A 19,572-nucleotide genomic window follows, 5' to 3' on the forward strand; every position below is an offset into this window, starting at 1 on the left:
TTGCTAAAGCCTTACAGTATTTTAATCTGGCAATAAGGTATTGCTAGATTGAATAAGGCCAGAGATGTCTGGAAGGAGGGGGGGGGGGGTAAAAAGTCTGAGTGGTGGTTGCAACTGGGTGATTATGACATCGATGCATTATAAAGGAATAGGGATTCACAGTTACATCTACTATCTTGACTCCCCTCTCCCCATCATTGCTGTCACTGAATAAAACTTTAAGAATTAATCAAAGCAGAAGAATATCTTATATGTCCAACTAAATTTTCTTGAGCCTAGTTGTGCTTGTTAAAACCATTAAGCAACAATGGGAATAATTTCAAATCTGTATTTAATTATTTTTTTCTGAAAGAGAAATCAAACCTGCTTTTTTTCTAACTTCTGTATTAAGAGAAATATTTCTATGCTCCTTCATCTAAATAATGCACATGACATTCATATTTTGTTACATAGCTGAGGTTTACTTAAGGTTTTAATCATAAATAGAATAATTTCTTCCATATATACAGAAAAGGCTAGTGGCTGCATCAAGGCTGCATAGGTGGTTCCTTGTAGAATGAGGTCCAGATCACAACGTGGCCCTGCTTTCTGAAGCTTTCCTTTGTGTTTTGTTAAGCCACCAAACACCTGCCAGTATAAATAAAGTCTTAAATTGCTTGCTAAAGTTATCAAAGCAGAAGCTGGATGGAATTTCAGCACTTTGAGCTCTTGATGCTGCTCTGGTTTCCACAAGATGCTCAGCCGTAGTATGATTTGTTCTTGGTTGAGATGCTCTGTGAACTCGGGCGTGTAATTTATAAACATACCATGCTTTGTGGTTTGGTATGTTGTGTGATATTTTTACATTAAAGTGACAGTGTGAAGTGTCTGTCCAGCCATCATTTGTCCTCTAGTTATGCACCGCACTTGAGTTCACTCCTCATATTAAGCTATGATTTCCTTAAAACTACTTATTGAAGAAACAGTGCAAATATGATGAACAGTTATGGTTTAACTGTTCCTAATTCCTGTATCAGCAGGGGTGTCCACAAGTGGAGGGGGTCAAAAAAGATGGCAGCCACAACCATGTGATTGAAGCCCTGACCCTTTTTATGTAGGTTGTGGCACACTAAAAAAAGGCCACAGTTTCAACTGCATGGTTGTGACTGCCATCTTCTAATCCCTCTCTTATCTGTTAGGAAACATTACTCACATTTTACTTAGGATCTCCGGATGGTATCCCAATGCAGCTCATATAAACAGGCATTTATATCAGGCTACTAAAATTCGAACTAGAAAATCTTTCATAAAAGTTTGAAATAAAGAATATAGATATCAGAATCTTTGAAAGTCAATTTTGTCAGGGCCATGTCAATGCATAGGACTGAAGGTCTATGAATAATAAAAGGCTTTCATGTTTCTGACAGTTAAACCATATTTCTCATGAGGTTTATGTTTTCAGCACTCCATGGAAAAGCCCTGTTCACTTATCATAAGGCTTTAACATTAGAGTATTCAACTCAGAAATATGAGTGGTGTAGACCAATATAAATATTTCATGCATAATATTCTATTTGCCATTACATATTTATAAGCAACAATCCCAAGTCAATAGAAAATCATATCATATATACCAATTGTCTTTAAAAAAAAGTTTCTAAGATAATGGAATTAAGTAAAACTGCCCACATAGCCATAGCTGGAACCAGTCTCCTTGAATTCACTGCCACATCTTCCCCTTCCTCTTCTTCTTGCTCTTAATCGTTTTACCTGCTCAATAACTGGAGTCCTCTGGGTGGGTTGAAAGGCAATTTTGAAACAAGAACATGGGTAAAAGAGCAGACATGATTAATAAATAGGACAGGAAAAAAAGAATCCTAAAAACCAACAAAGAAGCCAGTACATTCAGGGTTAAAGTATTAACTGGCTTTGAAGTGTCAAGTAAATATTCTAATTATACTAAAGGAATAAACAAGATATTAAAGATTTATGGAAATAAAAGGGAAGAAGGGTGGCTGGGCAATTAACTGCAAAGGCAGGAACTCTCAGAAGATTTTCCAACATCAGACAGCAAAGAATTTGTTTCTCCCCAAAACAGTTCTATAGAACCAAGGATGAACTGCCAAAGCTTCAAGTTCTGCCTTTCATTTCTGATTTCTAATTCTTAATTTACGTTCTCTTTGCCTTGCATGTTTCCCTAGAAATATTTGACCTCATAACATTGTTGAAGAAAGAGAATTATGAGAAAACTTAATTATATCAGTGTTCAAAGAAATTCATTGAGAAAGCAAAAAGGATGGAGAAAATAGGCATGATACTGGAGTCTATGAGATAGACACAGATCTTATGTGCTGCAGAAGTCACCTCTCTTGCATCACTGAGGCTGGACTCATTCATTGCATTAAGATACAGTCTAAATTGCACAACACATTAAGCCATAAATTATGATTTATCAATCACAATGGCTTGGTTTGCATATCATTAAAAAACAAACAGCCACAGTATGGCCCAGCTTGTCATGTAAGCCAGGACAGCATTAAGAGCCGACAAGTGATATTGAAAATCCATCCCTTTATAGCTCTGGTGTCTTCCAGAGGTAATTTAAGATATTTTGTTCTCTTAGCAAAGTCCAGGATTTTTTAAAGAAACTTGAGTAAGTTATGACCTGAGTACATGGACCTTCCACTGCAAGGATTCATCCATGCAACATTGGTGAACAGCTCATTCTGAGAAGCAGAGCAATGTAGTGGTTAAGGTGTTGGACTAGCATCAGAGAATCTCAGGTTCAAATCTAGCTTCAGCCATGGAAGCTCACTTTGGGGCAGTCATTGTCTCTCAGCCCAATCTACCGCACAGGGTTATTGTGGGGAAAAATGGGAGGAAGGAGTACTCTGTTTGCCATCTTGAGTTCCTGAAGGAAAAGCAGGATATAAATTTGATAAATAATAAATGAAATTCTTCATGCATGTAAGAAATCGAGTTTCTGGGTTTGAAACTCCCTGGAAAGAACAAGTACATACCTATTACATGTCTGTCCCCTACATTTAACCCAGCCCCTGAATGATGCCCCTAAAATGCTTTCTGTTCCACCCAAACTATGTCAGTGGACATATCCTTAGGCAAACTGGTCAGAACTCCCTTTTCAAGTGGAGAGAGAATAATTTAAATGGCACCTGAGCTAGCAGTTGCATTGGAAATCTGAAGAGACCTATATACGTTATAACATTTGCACCTGTTTTTTCCCCTTTGTGGGCTCAGCATTAGGAGTGATTTGCCTCTGGAGTTTCACAGCTGTACAGATATTTGAACAAGAGTTTCCTGCATCTAAGCCAACTTTCTAGGCACTGATAATGATGGATTTTTCACTAGAAATGTTCCTCTGTATGGAAATCTTTAGTAAAAGTCAAAAGACTTATATGATCTGAAGAGAAACTAAAGTATGACTGGTTTTTAAATAAGTGGACAAAACATTGTTTCCACAATTGTGAGTGCACACCACAATGCTGATAAAGGTTTTAAAGGTTTAAACCCAGGCATGTCTAAATATTTTAAATGTGCTGGGACTGAAAAACTTAGGTGAGCACTGAGGGAGTGGAAAGTTTATGAATGCTGTATACAGAGGTCTTCCTTAAAAGTACTTACAGCTTGTCTGAAACTTACTGCACAGCAGGCAGTTCCCTTAGTATTTTCTGTACACATGAAATGTGTGCATTTGCACTAAGGGAGTTTTCATTTGCTTTAGCCACAAAAATATTCCATTGATTAATGATCATCAAAAGCTGTTGCAGCTGCTAAAAGAGGAGGAATAGGAAAGGGAAAAGAGTGAATGAGAGAATGAACCTAATCCAGATTTGGTATCAGATCAACAGCTGCAGCAAAATTTTGTTTCCTTTTTTAGAAGGGAAACCGTGGGAACTCTTGATCTCCAGCTACATTCCATAGTCTGCACGTGCCCTTGAGATCAACATACAAGGGGCCCATGTTGCATGTATCCAGATTCCACAGTGCCATTAAATGTCAAAGTCAACAGAACCAAGCTAAAATTTACATGCATCTGTAAAGCTGCCTATTTTTAGGCTTTTGAAAGTGCTGGTACATGGAATTACCTGTAGCCCATTAATGCAAGCAGTGGGTGGGAGACAATCCTAGACACTTGCATCCTGTAAGAAATTAAGAGCTCTATCTATTTTCAGCAAATATGTTCAAGGCTACTGAGGGTATCTGCACCTACAAGGAATCATTACAAATAGCATGGCCACTATAAACATGTGTCATTTCATACTGGTCATTTGAAGAATTTGATGTTCCGATTTAAGATAAGATGGCCAACCTTTCAGTGGCAGTAGATAGTACTTAATCGTTTTTGGAGCAGTAAGGACACAATTGGTAAATGATGATGGAAAGTAGACAGAAATATGCTATGGATGTTGGCTTTGTCAGAATTTTCTGATTTGTGGATTCCTTGGTGCTCTCTGAGCTTAGTTGTTTGCTTGCAGACATTTTATTATTCAACTAGGTAACATCATCAGTGTGAGTGAGTGTGGGGTTTGCTCCTTATTTATATATAGTAGCTTGCCCTGCCAGTGTTGGCGGTGGTGTGGTTTTCTCCTTGGTAGTTCCTTGATTAGGGCATTGTCTTCTGCTTGGTTGTCTGGTATTAATCCCTGCTTATCTATGTGTAGGCTGCTGGGGAGGATGTGTTCTAGTCTTTTTGTTTCCTTCTTAGCTTTTGAATAGTGTGTAAATATGGTTTATCTCTGTGTGTCTATCAATGGCTGATTTGTCTGAATGCCAAGCTTCCAGGAATTCCTTAGTGTTTTTGGATTTAGCTTGGTCTAGGATGCTCACAGTTTCCCAGTTAAAACTATGGTTGAGTCTATCCATGTGTTGTGAGAAACTATAGCACTCGCACACATACAACCAAAAGTATGGATCCAATACATAAACGGCATCTTCGTCATAATAAAAGAGGAACAACTAGAGAAGACACATGAAACTATCAACAACATCTTCAAAGGAATAAAATTCACCAGAGAGGAAGAAAACAACAACATACTACCCTTCCTGGATATCCTCACCAGCGGAGGAAACAACAGCAAATTAGAAACACAAGTCTATCAAAAAACAACCCACACTAACCAAGTGCTCCATTACCAAAGTAACAACCCAACCTCCCACAAGAGGAACTATGTAAGAACATTATTCAGATGAGTACAAACGCACTGCAGCAACTCAGAATCCCAGAAAAATGAAACAGACCACTTATACAACATCTTCCAACAAAATGGATACCCATGCAACTTTATCAAAAAGTGCCTGACCACTCAACCCACTACAGCACAACCAACACAAGCTGTGAAAAAGGTAACACTACCATACATCAAAAGCATCTCAGAAACAACCAACAGACTATTACAACCACACGGCATTACCGTAGCACACAAACCAACTAAAGCCCTCCAAAACCTCTTAAGTAAACCAAAAGACTCAGTAGCCCAAGAAGAAAAAACAGGAGTCATCTACAGTACAACATACACTGTAAGGAGTATAACAGCCACTATGTAGGGCAGACAGGCAGAAGACTAGCAGAGTTCATCCATGAACACCAACTAGCAGTCAGAAGACATACTGAAAACTCCTTAATCTCACAACACATAGACTCAATCATAGTTTCAATAGGAAACTGTGAGCATCCTAGACCAAGCTAAATCCAAAAACATCAGGGAATTCCTGGAAACTTGGCATTCAGGCTAATCAGCCATCAATAGAAACATAGAAATAAACTACATTTACACACCATTCAAGAGAGACAATAAGAAAGCTAAGAAGGAAACAAAAAGACAAAGATAAGTAGGGACTAACACCAGGCAAACAATCAAGCAGAAAACAATACCCTAATCAAGGAACTACCAAGGAAAAAACCACACACCCCCAACACTGGCAGGGCAAGCTACTGTATGTAAACAGGGAGCAAACACCACGTTCACTAGCACAGACAATGTTACCTGGTTGGGTAATGAAATGTCTGCAAGCAAACAACCAAACTCAGAAAACACCAAGGACTCCACAGTTCAACCCTGAGCTACATATATTATCTTCTGTTGGATTTTCTGATTAGTTTGGGGGGTTGGGGAGAACTTGGGGCTTTATTTCTTCAGACTAGCTTGGGGAAAGATATAGTTATGATTTAGGATAACTCCCATTGATTTCAATAGGGCTGAATAAGTATGCTTCCTCTGTATGATATTACAGCTTTTATTGTTATTGCTGTTTGCAGAAATCACAAAAGAGTAGGGATGTTCAAAATGCACTATTCTGGGGATGGAATATTCTAGGAAAACCAGAACATTGTTTTACTTTTGAATAGTGCCAGTCCATCCATTCCAGGGATGCTCTGCAAGTTTTATGGAAGTAAATCTTCTGAGGTAGCAAGTCATACCACTTCCTATTCCAGAAGATTTACTTGTAGAAAACTCCCTGATCACCTCCTTGGAAGAGCTGGATTGGCCTGTTCTGAAAACAACAAAACAAAAAGAACATCCTGGTGTTCCCCAAAATGTTCCACCCTCCAAATGGAATGTTTTGTGCAACCCTGTAACAGGGAGTTCACACAACTTGTTCCTGTTTTGTCTTTTATGGACAATTAGCAATGCTGTGTACAGATCATGAGATGCTCTGACTATCCACTTAGATCTTTTTCATTCCCACAAATGCACCTGTTACTGCAGGCAGGGACACTTTTATACCTGAGCACATTTTTTAAAACAAGAATTTTTAAAATTCTCCATCTTCATCAGTCTTCTATCATTATATCAGTATTCTGGCGTTAGACAACACTGACCAAAGTGATTATTTGCGGTGAAACCTTCAGTAGCAGGATTCCTGAGATTCTTCGGTGATGGTGATTGTGTAAAGAAATGGTGTATCTGGAGAGGCCTGGTTCAGGCATTTGGTAATTGTGTTGTGTGCCTTGTTCCCTTTCTCAGGGGGAGCGGGTGGCAGGGCAGATCTCCAGTTCATTAAATACTGGAAGAAAGTAGTAGTGATGAGAACCACTGCAGATGCTGAAGCCATGCCCCTTCCCCAAATGCTTTTATAAGCAAAGAAAAGATAAGCGGGGGGGGGGGAGTAAAAGGGGGAAAATGGACCCAGGGCTGCGGGGTACTGTCTGCATGCTCTCTAAAGTACTGTTCTGATGCACCTTTGAAGTTCCATTTGGAACAGTCTAAAAGATATTTAAAGATGGGTATACATCCAAAGTAAATCCTACAGCCATGTAATTATTACAACAAAATACATACCTTTATAGCCATATGTTACGTCAAACGACTTTAATAAGTGGCACAACTGTTTTCTTCCAACTATGCAAAACCAAACCAAGCAAAGCCAAATCAATCCCTCACCTCCAAGCTTTCAGAGAGAAAGACATCAAAGTTAAGAATTATATTCTTTTTATATTATATATTCATATACAAGGTACGGCACGTTCCAGTACTCATATGGGAGTGATATCTGAAAGTCAAAAACAGTGTGGGCACTTTTGATTTCTCAGAACTAATAATCGGAACAAAAGGGGAAGCAAAGAAGAAACAAGGTAGTAGAGCTTTGGGAATTTTTCCCAATCCCAGCTGATAGCAACACTCTGGGTCACATGACCAGGTAGGAGATGGGATGGAGCTTAGCATGAAGGAATCAGCAACATACTGGGCTGCTGACTCATTGCCTCTGCCGTAGGGGGAATGTTATTCTTTCTAGCCTCTGGCTGGATGTGGTCCATTTTCAACTAAATATTTCTTTGGCCAGCTTCTCCCCCTACGCCCAAAAAATCTGGCTCCCTTCCCTTCTGTTTTCAGAGGTAGCTTGCTGATGATAGACAGAGTCTCAAGACCCTTTACCTAATGTTGTTCCAATATTCCTTTGAATTGGAAAGAATTAAAAGAGGAAAGGGGGTGGGGGGGGGAGAGAGAGAGAGAGATTCTTTAATGTTCGAAGCCAACAGTCTGCATTTAGCAAGTCTTAAAGTGGAATGCCAAAATAGGCTTTTGAGATTTAATTTAGGTTTTCTCAGGTGCTGAGATGGTTTCAGGCTGATGGGAAAATTGTTCTTGAAAAATACAAAAATCAACTGCTACATTTATTCCTAAGGCAAAGCATACATAACGTAAGCGGATATGGAAAACGTTAAGTCCAGAGAAGAAAAGTTGGAAATAATCAATGATAGGTAAATTGACAATTCGAAAAGAGACCATCAGAAAAGAAATTTAGTATGCTTTTCCCCCCATAAATGAAAATTAGAGCTCAGTTTCCTATGTATTCTGATCCAGCTGTGAAGAAATAGAAAATCCTGCTAAGTGTATCATATATGTGTTCTATAATATATTTTTCAAGATGTCACTACAATACAACATGAACCTCAAAAATCACAATGAACTGTAAAAAATAAGGAAACCAGAAACTGCATTATAAAATGCAATTACAGACTTAATTAGTTTAACCTAGTTCAATATAATTCTGTTTAAAAAGCAATGAAGTATGGTAAAGTTGAAAGAATGCAGCAGATAAAAGAAAATGGCTAAAGAGCACAAGAACACCCAGTATACTATTTATCTGCCCTGAGAAAAAAGAAAACACCATTTTTCCCCTTCTTCATGCTTGGAAGAAATTACATGGCTATATGAAACCATATCACTGAAATGGAACCACCCATAGATTCCTGATATTTAGGAGCTCTTGATAGGAGCCAGAATTAGCAGGCATTCAGCTGCCACAGAACACTCAGATCAAGGTTTTTCCTTTTCCCTTCTACAGTTCAGTGTAAAACGTACATTTTCACAAGCACGTAACATAACAAAACTAGAAGGAAATGTGAATTACAGGACTGTAAAAACAACAATAACAAAGCAGTATTTACTATAAATGGTTGTTAGATTGGAATGTTCTGATTATAATAATTTGCCAGATTAGATCAAAACTAAGTGATACTGCTGTGATTTTCGAATTTTAGTTTTAAGGATGATAACTTTTGGGAAAGATCCAGTTTGACTGCACCCACATTTCTTTCTCTTAAAGTATATCTTCACAGCTGGTGCAAAGTAAATTGGTCTGAGAATATTCACAATCACTTAGTGGACTTGCACATTTCACTAAGCCTTGGTTTGTTTTACAGAACCTCATTAAATAGGCCATAGTTCAGTAAACCATAAATTATAATTTATCAATCACACAATTTAGTTTTCACTTTTTGTACCATTGAAAAAAATGGGATTTCCTGGAAGAAGCTTTTTTTGAGAAACACAATCTGAAGTCCCTGTACTCAGGTTTTCCACACAGTATCAATCGATTTGTTGCTATAGGATACACTGTTCTGTCATACTAAAAGCTAAGATTTGCCAGTGAGTCCTATCAAATAATGAATTGTATCAATAGTTTACAGCTGACTGATCAAGGTGCAAAAAAGGTAAAAGAGAATGACTTTTTTTCAATTGTCTTGCTGGTTGCTTTTAATTGTTAAGATGAGCTATATGCTATTTTATATACAGGCAGTTCCCTGGTTAAGAATGAGATCCGTTCCTAAGTTTGTCTTTATCTTGAATTTGTATGTAAGTTGGAACTCGTACTTATGAACAGGCTGCCTATTACTAAATATGGAGGATAGTGTTCTTCTTCCTTGAGCCGACGAACTGCTGAAGCTGTGCAATGTTTTCATAAACTGTTGAAAACAGGCTGTATATTAAAACGTGTGGCTTCAGCAGTTCATGAAAACATTGCAGCTTCAGTAGTTCATTGGCTCAAGAAAGGAGAACGCAGTCCACCATTTTTAGTAACAGGCAGCCCATTTGTAAGTATGAGTTGTCTGTAAGTCAGACGTTCTTAACCTGGGGACTGCCTGAACCTGATCTTCTCCTTCAGGGAGACAGGAAAATAATAAAGTGGCCTGTTGCCTTCATCGTTGTACAGTTATGAAGTACAAGTTTACAGAAGCAAAACATTCAGGAAGTGGAAGGCACAAAGTGAGAAACTGCTAAATGTAATGTGGGTTGGACCATCTGTGCAACTTTCTGTAGCAAGTCACAATATTTGGCATATTAGAAGGATCCTGAGAACAGTAACAGTACTTTTCTTTTAATTTTTTTTCAGATAACACAATATACCTTTAATTATTAAACTTCAATTAAAACTGTAGTACTCTGTTACCTAAAATTCAACTTGTAAAAGCAAATGGATGAAGAAAAATACCAAACAGGAATTGTCAGTGGAGTTCAGTGAGATAGTCTACTGTATAAGGGGGAATCTTTAATGAATTTACCTTCTAAGTCAAGAGCTGGTATGAATGGTGCCTTAAGAAGTGAAAATGAACTAACAGGAGTCTGCAGTTGTGACCTGTAATGCTTGTGGCATGATTGCATCCCTGCCTGAATATAACCTAGCTATACTTCAGCAGTGGCTGAAGAAAAAGTCAGAGGATTGGTGCAGTGAGTGGACCCATTCTACTTCATGAGAGATAAAGGTTTATCAGATCAAATCAACACAGTAGCAGGAGCTGGCAGAGGAAGCATCACTCCAACAGGAAGAGTGTCAAGCAGAAAAGCAAGTCCAGTGGAGAAGAGTGACAAGCCAAAGCAAAATTCACATCATATACTTTGCACTGCTGAAACTGAACAAAGAGCTTTCAGGCCTGCACAGAAGATGTGGGCACTGAACACCTTGAGAATTACCGGATTAGCGAACTGGGAGGAAAATAACAAGTAATTCAACAGCGACAAAGTGGTACATTTGGGAAACAAAAATCAAATGCACAGATACTCTATAAAGTGGGGAATACCTGGATATTTTAATTTAGGCTGCTGTACTGAACAGGTGACTGGAGTTGATTGCCTAAATGACCCCTTCAAACTGTATAATTCTAAATTAAAGTGCCCCCCCAAATAAATACAATATATAATGAATAAAATAATTTTATTTTTTACAAAGATTATATAATTGTCATCTACCTTAAAGAACACCTTTTAGCAATTAAGACTTAATTTATAAGATTTCATATGAAGTCCTTATTACATAAGTATCACTAATCTCAAGAGATTTAGTATGAAAATATGTAAGTTCATTTTGAAGTTTCTTTATATCATCATCGTTTGCCATTGCACTGTTTAAAATAATACAGTAGAATTAATTAACTCATTTTGCTCTGAAGATTTTTTTTTCTGAAACCAATCTGCTGTCTTTGCATCTGCAAAGGCAAGCAATTTTTTTTAAAAAAAGTCCAGAAGCTGTCAAGTTGATGCCAGTAACATGAATTTGATTCTATGATACCAGTACTTTAAAAGAGCACATTGGTTATACATGGCTTTGAACCTTGGGCTACAATTATGCTACCAAGCTCAACTGGAGTCTCAGTCATGTGGCACCGTGCACTTCCTCTGAAGACTGTTTAGAGGCCTTGGTTGCCCAGATCTGATGAAGGTGTTGAAGGCGCTCTGAGGTCCTTGTGCTTACATTCAAGGCAGGATGAACCTTTCGAATGCCAGACTCACCCATTAAAGACAGGCCACAAATCCCAAAGTAGGCATGAAGAGCATCTGGAAAGAGAAACCAGAAATGAGTATATGTCTGTGTGTGTGTGTGAGAGAGAGATGTATACATACATATGCACACACAGTACAATACAGTAGCGACTTATTATTTTCTAAACTAAGATCCTTTCACTGAAAGTAAATGGCAAAGAAAGCCTCATCCTGAGACCCAACTATATATTCTGAAAAAAATATCATTTAATAGGCCAAGCTTAGAGGACACTGCATGAAGGCTTATTTGTTTGTATCCCAACTTTTGTTCAGCTCAAGATAGCATACGTAGCTCTCCCTCCTATTTTTCTTATAAGAATCATAACCCTATGAGGTAGGCTGGACTGAACGACAGTGAATGGCCGAAAATCACTCAGTGATTTTGGAAGAAAAGAGAGCCCTAATACATTACAGGCTGAGAAATTCAAAGCTAAGAATTATGGTTGGATTTTTTTCTCTTAAAAGCCAACATGTACATCCCATTATTAAAAGTTTGCAGAATATAACAGAAAAATATTTTCTGTTTGACCACTTTTGGCTTGACTACTGCAACATGCTCTATATGGGACTACCCTTGAAGACCACCTGGAAGCCTCAGTTGGTCCAGAATTCAGCTGTGTGGCCAGTGATGGGCATGCCTCAGTATGCTTCGCGAGCTGCACTGTTAGTGTTGCTGATTTGCTTCCAGGTGCAATTTGAGCTGTTGGTCATTCCTATAAAGCCCTACATAGCATAGGGCCTAGTACTTGAGGGACCACCTGTCTCTCATAGTATCTGTGATGGAATATATCTACAAAGTGGTGGTGTGATGGAATGCAGCAGAGATCCAGGTTCTCAGAAAGGAGGGAGCACATTCCAGGGGGACACAAGAGGCAACGTAGTCCAGAGCAGGAGCACAGGAAGAAGATATTTAAGGTAGCCACTCCCTAGATTCTCCCAGAGTATATTTATTAGATTAGCATAGCACAGATTTAGTCTGGCAAGATTCTGTCTATATGGTGTAAGCAATAAAGAACTGAACTTGGCTGGATTGTTTCCCTGTTGTTCTTGGGCTGGGCCTGACAGTATCTGCTTGGCCTATTCAATCTGGCAGGGTTGGCACACTCTGGGTTCCTTTGATTAACTAGTGCCATCTATCAGGACCCCAGAAGTGCACCTTCTCAGTAGCAACACCTGTCCTTCAGAATGAAGTCCCCCCCAAGATCCAGATAGCACCCACACTGGTGGTGTTTTGAAGGGCCTTGAAGACCTGACTCTTCACCCAGGGCTTCAGCAAGGGTGAAAAATCATGGTGAAGAGTTTAATAATTGTAAGAAGCAAAGTTTATATTGAAAATAAAAGCTAAATTCAGCATAATTAGTGCCAGCATATGAATCTGATTAGAAATCTTCATGAAAGAAACTTCTGAACTGCCTAGTAGGATCCCTGCTGCTTATTCATGTGTCTACCGATGATATGATTAACTCACACAATCTTGCAGAAGATCTTATAAATATACTTTCAAACTTTCTAAGAAATAAAAACAGCAAACACAGAGACAATTGTCCAAGGCACTAAAAATTTAACATTCTGATGCTGGAAATTCTCAAACTATATGGACAAATGCTTAACAATTTGATTTAAAGCCTCAAAACAATATTAAATCGTCAAAATACTTAGCAAATGTCTCAGGTTTTTTTTCCAGATTCTGCTCATAGTTCCTGTATTTTTCTTCAGCGGCTAGGATATAAAATGACCACATGACTCCAAGGAAACTCTATATTCTATCTGTAAAAATATGCCATGTCTTTCAAGCCAAGTTTGACTCCTGGTGACTTTATGAATATATCCCTTTAATTTTCTTGGCAACAATATAGAAGTGGTTTACCACTACCTTCTTTCACGATGTTAATTTTAACTTTCCAGTCTAGCCTAACAGGTCCAACCCTGTTTAGCTTTCTAAGATTAGCCAGTACTGGCTCTTCAAAATACAGCACAGATCTTTACAGAGCCTTGAGTTGGTGCTAGAAAACAGCTCAACGCTGGCATAGAATCATAGAATGTATGAGTTGGAAGGGATCTTGTAGGTCACCTAGACTAATCTCCTGTTTCCTCAGGAAAACTATTAAACCTTTTCAGAATGTTGGCCATTCAGCCATCATTTGAAAACCTCCAGCAAGAACCAAACTGTTCCACTGCTTAACATCAGGAAATTTCTCTTAATATGCAGCCTGAATTTCATTTCTTTTAATTTAATGACTTGATCTGTCATGCTTTGAGTTTCAATACAGAATGCAACTGATGTCTCTTGCATGTAACAACTCTTCAGATTGTAGATTGCAATTGTATCTCCACTCATTAGTTTCTTTACAACTTAAACATATTCAGCTCCTTAAACTGTTCCTTAGAGGGGTTGGTTTCTAGCCTTTTTATCATTGTGGTAGCTCTCCTCTGAACCTGTTCCAGCTGTTCCATGTCCCTTTTGAAATCCACTGGAGAAAGTAGTTCAGCTGCAGTCCGATCAGTGCAGATTGCAATTAATCCCACAATCTAATGCAATGCTTCTGTTAATGAAGCCCAGGATTGCATGGGGTTTTTTTGTTGCTGCATTACACTGCTCACTCATTTTTAACTGGTAGGTACACTAGTACTTTTACAGCCTTCTTACATACACTGCCATCAAGTAAGGTCTCCTCATTCATGTACTTATGGGCCTGATTCTTCCCACCTTACATTTGTCACAACTGAACAGCTTCCCAACAAAATCTCCGAAGAGGACATAACAGTAATAGCTCCATCTCTTATTTGATCCCCAGCACCTGGAATTCAAAGCTTGAATACTCTGGACTTCTAAATATATGGGTGGTCCTCAACTTATGACCACAATGACCACGGTTGTAAAGTGAGATGTCATGTGACCTCATCACTTAGTGATGGCAATCCCAGCATTCCCCATTGCTGTCATTAAGTGAATTCCATTGGTTGTTAGCCGAGGACCCACCTCAATCCAAGCCATTCCGGGCTTGGTCCCTCCCAGACCTGAGCCTCAGTAAAGTAAGGGACTGCATCCAACTCCCCCCACCCATCCCCCCCATCTCTGCCCTTCTGGCTGCCCTGCACCCTGCCCTGTGGGACCATGTAGCTCTGGGGCTACTTTGCCATGCTACAGCTCTGGGGCTTCTTGGCTCTCTTTCCCCCTTCGCTCGCTCACATGCACCACACCCTCCTTCCCTCCTTCACTCGCTCACACCAGTGCCCTCCTTCCCCCTTCACTGTCATGCATATGCATCTTCCTTCCCCCTTCGCTTGCTCACACACACAGTACCCTCCTTCCCTCGCTTGAGGACTCTCCAGGGGTGCTTCTGATGCTGAAGAAGCACTCCAGGGGCACTTCCTGCATGTGCTCTGCAGCTCACGTTGGTTTTCTTCCTCCTGCAAAGCACCAGAGCTGCAGCACAGCATGAAGGGGGCACGGTGCATGCAAGCGAGTGAAGGGAGGAGGGCACTGGTGCATTTGAGTGAGCAAAGGAGGGTGCGGTGTGTGCAAGTGAAGGGGGAAGGTGGGCACAAGCAAGCGAAAGAGGGTGCAGTCCATGCAAGCAAGTGAAGGGGAAGGAGGGTGGGGGAGACTTATGACCTCCCCTGCTGGCTTCCCCATTCACTTTGCTTGTGAGAAGCTGGTAGGGAAGGTTGCAAATGGTGATCACGTGATTGCAGGGTGCTTGGCAACCAGTCATAAGTGCGAATGGGTTTCCAAGTGCCCAGATTGTGGTCATGTGACCGCAGGGATACTGCAACAGCCATAACTTCAGGTACCAGTTGTAAGTCCATTTCTTCAGCACTGTCATAACTTTGAACAGTTGGTGAATGAATGGTTGTAACTCGAGGACTATCTGTAACAGTACTTTAAACTTCCATTTTGGAAAGGTCACCCATTCTTTTTTCTTTTGCATCTTTTCCAGATTCATGTTACATTTATTTATACGTTCATTTCTAATTTGTCAGCCAGTATTGTAACTTCATTTGGGAACCAAAAACCTACCTAAGTGTAAAATCTATTGAGAATTAAATTATAATTTATTACAATAGCTTCTTTTCCCTGGCAGATGAGATTTCAGAAATTCTGTCCAGAAGGAGAGAGCAGCAGAAACTGTAGATCCAGGCTTAAGAGCAGCATGAAACTCAAAAACAGCTGAGCTTGTTACCAAATATTAATTATTACCGTGACAGAAGGGGGAAATTATTGAATACATGAGAATTTAATTCTCTTTATTTAAGTTTAATTAAATATAAATGGAATCACATCAAATTTGCTTTTGTCCTGACACTGCTTATTAGTTTTGGAGTATGGTTCCTAATGCAGATAAATTTAGGGTCTGATTAATGCTAACAGTCTCCCAAAATAGCCCCTTTTAAGATCTGTAGAATGTTCTGTTATTTTTGAGATGAAGTGATTAAATTAGAAAAGTGTAGGATATTCTAAATGCTACCTCAAAATTTTGAAATGTTAACAGTTCTCCGTTCATTCTATATCCCAAAACCTCAAACAAGAAACTTGTGTTTTTTGCTGCACTACTAAGTAAATGTCTCACGCTATCTAGCATGATCTTTTACCTTCCCTAAATAATACCTACCAGTCCTTATTCTATTTTTTGCTACCATAGGCATCATTTTGCACTTTCTTAAATTTGTTCATTTGCTATTTTATTCACCTTTCACAGACTTTGAAGAAACAAGCTCTTTATAATCCATCTGAGTTTTCTTAATCATCTGGAGTTGCACTTTAATTTGACTATACCACTGATGATCCAATTCCAGAATATTCTGTATTCTACAAGAGTTTTATTTCCTTCAATTGTTACAACTATTCATTTATTCTTACACTGCTTTCCCTTTTATAATCTGCTATTATGATAAGCACTTATTATATGACTGCTTACACAGAATCTTGCTTGAGGGATTCCTACAAAATACTTTATTAGATCACTTCTATCTGTGTATCTGTTTTATCTTTGAAAAATTTAGAGATAAAAACTTATTTCATGGTAGGAAACTTACTCGTATTTCCTTCACATCTGCTTTAAAAAAAACCTTCTTTTTGTCGTACATAAACGATCACATGAGTAAGCAAAAAAGTGAAATTACCTGGATGACTATCTGGCCACTTAGCAAATCCACCAACAAGACGATCTTGGGTTGATAAAATGTAATTTCTGTTTTTTTCATAGTTTGTATACTGAAATATTTTCAGAAGCTGAAAGAGAAATTTATCATGTTCAAAACACCTCAGAAGCATAACAAAGCAATTTCTCATGAGGAACATTCAAAGCTAGATTATGATATACCGTTTTATTAAAGGCTAGGCTAAACTGACAGCCTCAGAGATATGTAAATGTTGCATAGATATTACTAAAAATCAGCTACAACTTTCCTCCTTTACCTCGTCATTCATACATTTTAATCAGAAATTTTAGTCATCTAGCCTGATGAAAAACTCAAAAGCTTGCACATTGTTGGCACATGTACTAATATAAAATAAGCAGACTATAGATTCTAGAGTCTTAACTTATACTTTTAAATTACCTTGAGAGTTGCTCCTACCCAAAATGAATAACAAGTATCTACAGGCTTGTTGGGTCTTCCTTGATAACCATTCTGTTGCCTCATAATACACCATCTCCTTATTCTGTTCAATTCCTTTTCAGAGAAGACTTCCTCAAGTTTACCCATCAGGCACAATGATGCAATACCACAAAAAGTAGAGCCACCTGTAAGATGGGGGACAGTCTCTTTAATATGGTTTACAGTCCTTTATAGTTACTAATAAGAATTTACATGAACTATCATCTACTGTTTATGTTCTCAAGCAACAGTCATAGCTTTTTCCTCCATGAATTTACTTAATCTTCTTCTAAAGTAATCTCCTACATGTTGTAATTGATAACAGACCCCAACTGAGTTTTAATTGGTTCTAATTCATCCAACTTTGAAAACACAACGGTTATTCCACAATTTATGTGGAAGCAAAGACTGCACATAGTTGTAGTAAGCAAGACACTGAAGAAGCAACAATCCTAATATGGAAGGAGCCAGCTTTTCTTAATGAAAAATGAGTTTTTTCCCTTTTTCATAAGAATTCTCAAAATAGGATTCACGGCTTTTAAGCTTTGCCAGCACCTGGGTCAAAGTCAAGCTCAATCAGATTCCCACTGCCACTGTTTTTAAATGGTTGGACCCAAAAAATTATCTTACCATGCGATTCAAGTTCAGCTCCTTGGGCAAGACCATTGTCATAGGACTGAAAAAACAAAAAAATTGTCAAAGTAATTTTTTAATAGACAGTGCTTGTTTTTTTTTTCTTTTTTTGTTGTTGTATCAGGCAAATTGCTCTTGGTCGGAACTCAATGTTATGCAGATTTTGTCCTGATAGAACAGGAAAATAGAATCTCTCCCCTCAACTGCCTTTTTTCAACATCAAAATCCGTTCAGGATAAAACTTCTGTTCAGGAAATACACAAAATGTGTATTTCTACACATCAGACTGGTGCTCCATTGAATGGAAGTACTGTCTGCATTTTTAATTCAAAAGGAAAAACAAGGTTGGGAGTGGATGTGGGCACTCACTTAGCATCAATTAATAACTTCTTAACAAAATACATATTTTCCAGGGATTGCACTGAATTTTGTGATTGCAAAAAGACATCGTTGCCTCGTATTCGCTTCTGTGGAAACCTTAGTTTGGAATCATTCACCTAGAGGACTAGTTAACACCAAGTTCTTTAATCTAGGATAACTATAGTCAGAGCCATATGAGGGTATCTCAAAATTCTTAGGCATACATTAAGAACAATAAAATAATAAAAATAGTATGTGCCAATATAAAGATAAAGATCATTAGGTAGCTCTTTGCAAAGAAGAAAATATCTTCAGAAGGGACTATATGGCATTCTAAATAGAGGTTCTATAACTCAAAAGGGCTTAATTATGCTTTGAAGGGAAGTATATTTATGAACTTCCTTGGTAATTATTGTAATCCAAAGGCAACCTTATAGCAAACTCTTAAAATGATGAGACTTAACACCAAGCATTTTTAAAATCCAGATTTTGTCAACATATTTAAAGGACAATAACAATGTTGGGATATCTTAAATATTTCCATCAAGAGAAAAGAAAGGCGACTCTCCAAAGTCGTATGAGATTCAAGTTCTAAGAGGCTTAGCATTAAACATATATAGTTGAAATTAACATTAGGACAGGAAAGTAATCAGGAGAAACATATCTGACCTTTCCAGGGCAATCACTAGAGGAGACATAGTAATATTAACTTTGTGAAAGATTGGATTATGTTTTAAAATCTCAGAGTTTGAAGTAACACTTCTGCTTGGATTTAAATATCTGCAAGCATAACTCTATTCATAGAAAAATACTTTCTCATCCCCATCTTCCCACTGTATCCACCTGCCTCATATCTTCATCTGAGGGTTAAGGATTTCTCCAAAATGGCACAGGGTACAAGGAGCAGCAGAAGTAGTATACTACTATGTGAGTGTGAGATCTGCAGAAACCCAAGGGAAAGAGAGTCTATACAAACAGAACTACCTTCTGTATGATTTTATTACAGCAAATTGTAAAATGACTTCTGCTTGTGCAAGAGCATATTTGGATTCAAATATTTGAATAATAATTCAATATTAAGGTAATATTTTTATTACCTTAATTTTATTAAGGTAATAAAAATATTACCTTAAAATTACATTTGTCTGGTCATAACAACAACTGATTACCAGCTCTATGAATTTCAACAGCGTGCCAACTTGCATAGACAAGTTGATATTAAATACTAACAGGCCTTATTCTTTTGCAATAATAACATGAGATATGGTGAAACAAAGAAACATCTTTGTATAGTAGCTTTCTAACAATGACATCTATTTTGTCTTGAATAAAGAGCCATTATTCAAATAGTCACTTTGCTGTAGTAGTAAAGTGCTGGACTAGAAACCAGGAGACCATGAATGCTAGTCCTCCCTTACACATGGAAGCCAGTTCACTC

The 19,572-nt window shown here is 38.2% G+C and overlaps 1 protein-coding gene and 1 non-coding gene across 2 annotated transcripts in view; both read right to left on the reverse strand.

The window, feature by feature from the left end:
• Positions 1–3,304: 3,304 nt before the first annotated feature.
• LOC112540037 (U5 spliceosomal RNA) lies at positions 3,305–3,420 on the reverse strand. Its single transcript, XR_003084087.1, has one exon. It is a non-coding gene; the product is annotated as a U5 spliceosomal RNA (small nuclear RNA).
• Positions 3,421–10,669: 7,249 nt separating this feature from the next.
• The window catches only part of PGGT1B (protein geranylgeranyltransferase type I subunit beta), a 34,480-nt gene continuing 25,577 nt past the window's right edge, over positions 10,670–19,572 (reverse strand). The window contains exons 6-9 of the mRNA XM_007422637.4: positions 17,772–17,817; positions 17,103–17,287; positions 16,665–16,773; positions 10,670–11,555 (exon numbers count right to left, since the gene is read on the reverse strand). Coding sequence (XP_007422699.1) covers positions 11,374–11,555; positions 16,665–16,773; positions 17,103–17,287; positions 17,772–17,817 — 522 coding nt within the window. The 3' untranslated portion in view covers positions 10,670–11,373. The remainder of the gene's footprint in view (positions 11,556–16,664; positions 16,774–17,102; positions 17,288–17,771; positions 17,818–19,572) is intronic.

Source organism: Python bivittatus, unplaced genomic scaffold (genome assembly GCF_059951505.1).
Source record: "Python bivittatus isolate LINGU-HERP-01145 unplaced genomic scaffold, Pbiv_v1 ctg000850_np1212, whole genome shotgun sequence".
NCBI classification, from domain to species: Eukaryota; Metazoa; Chordata; class Lepidosauria; order Squamata; family Pythonidae; genus Python; species Python bivittatus.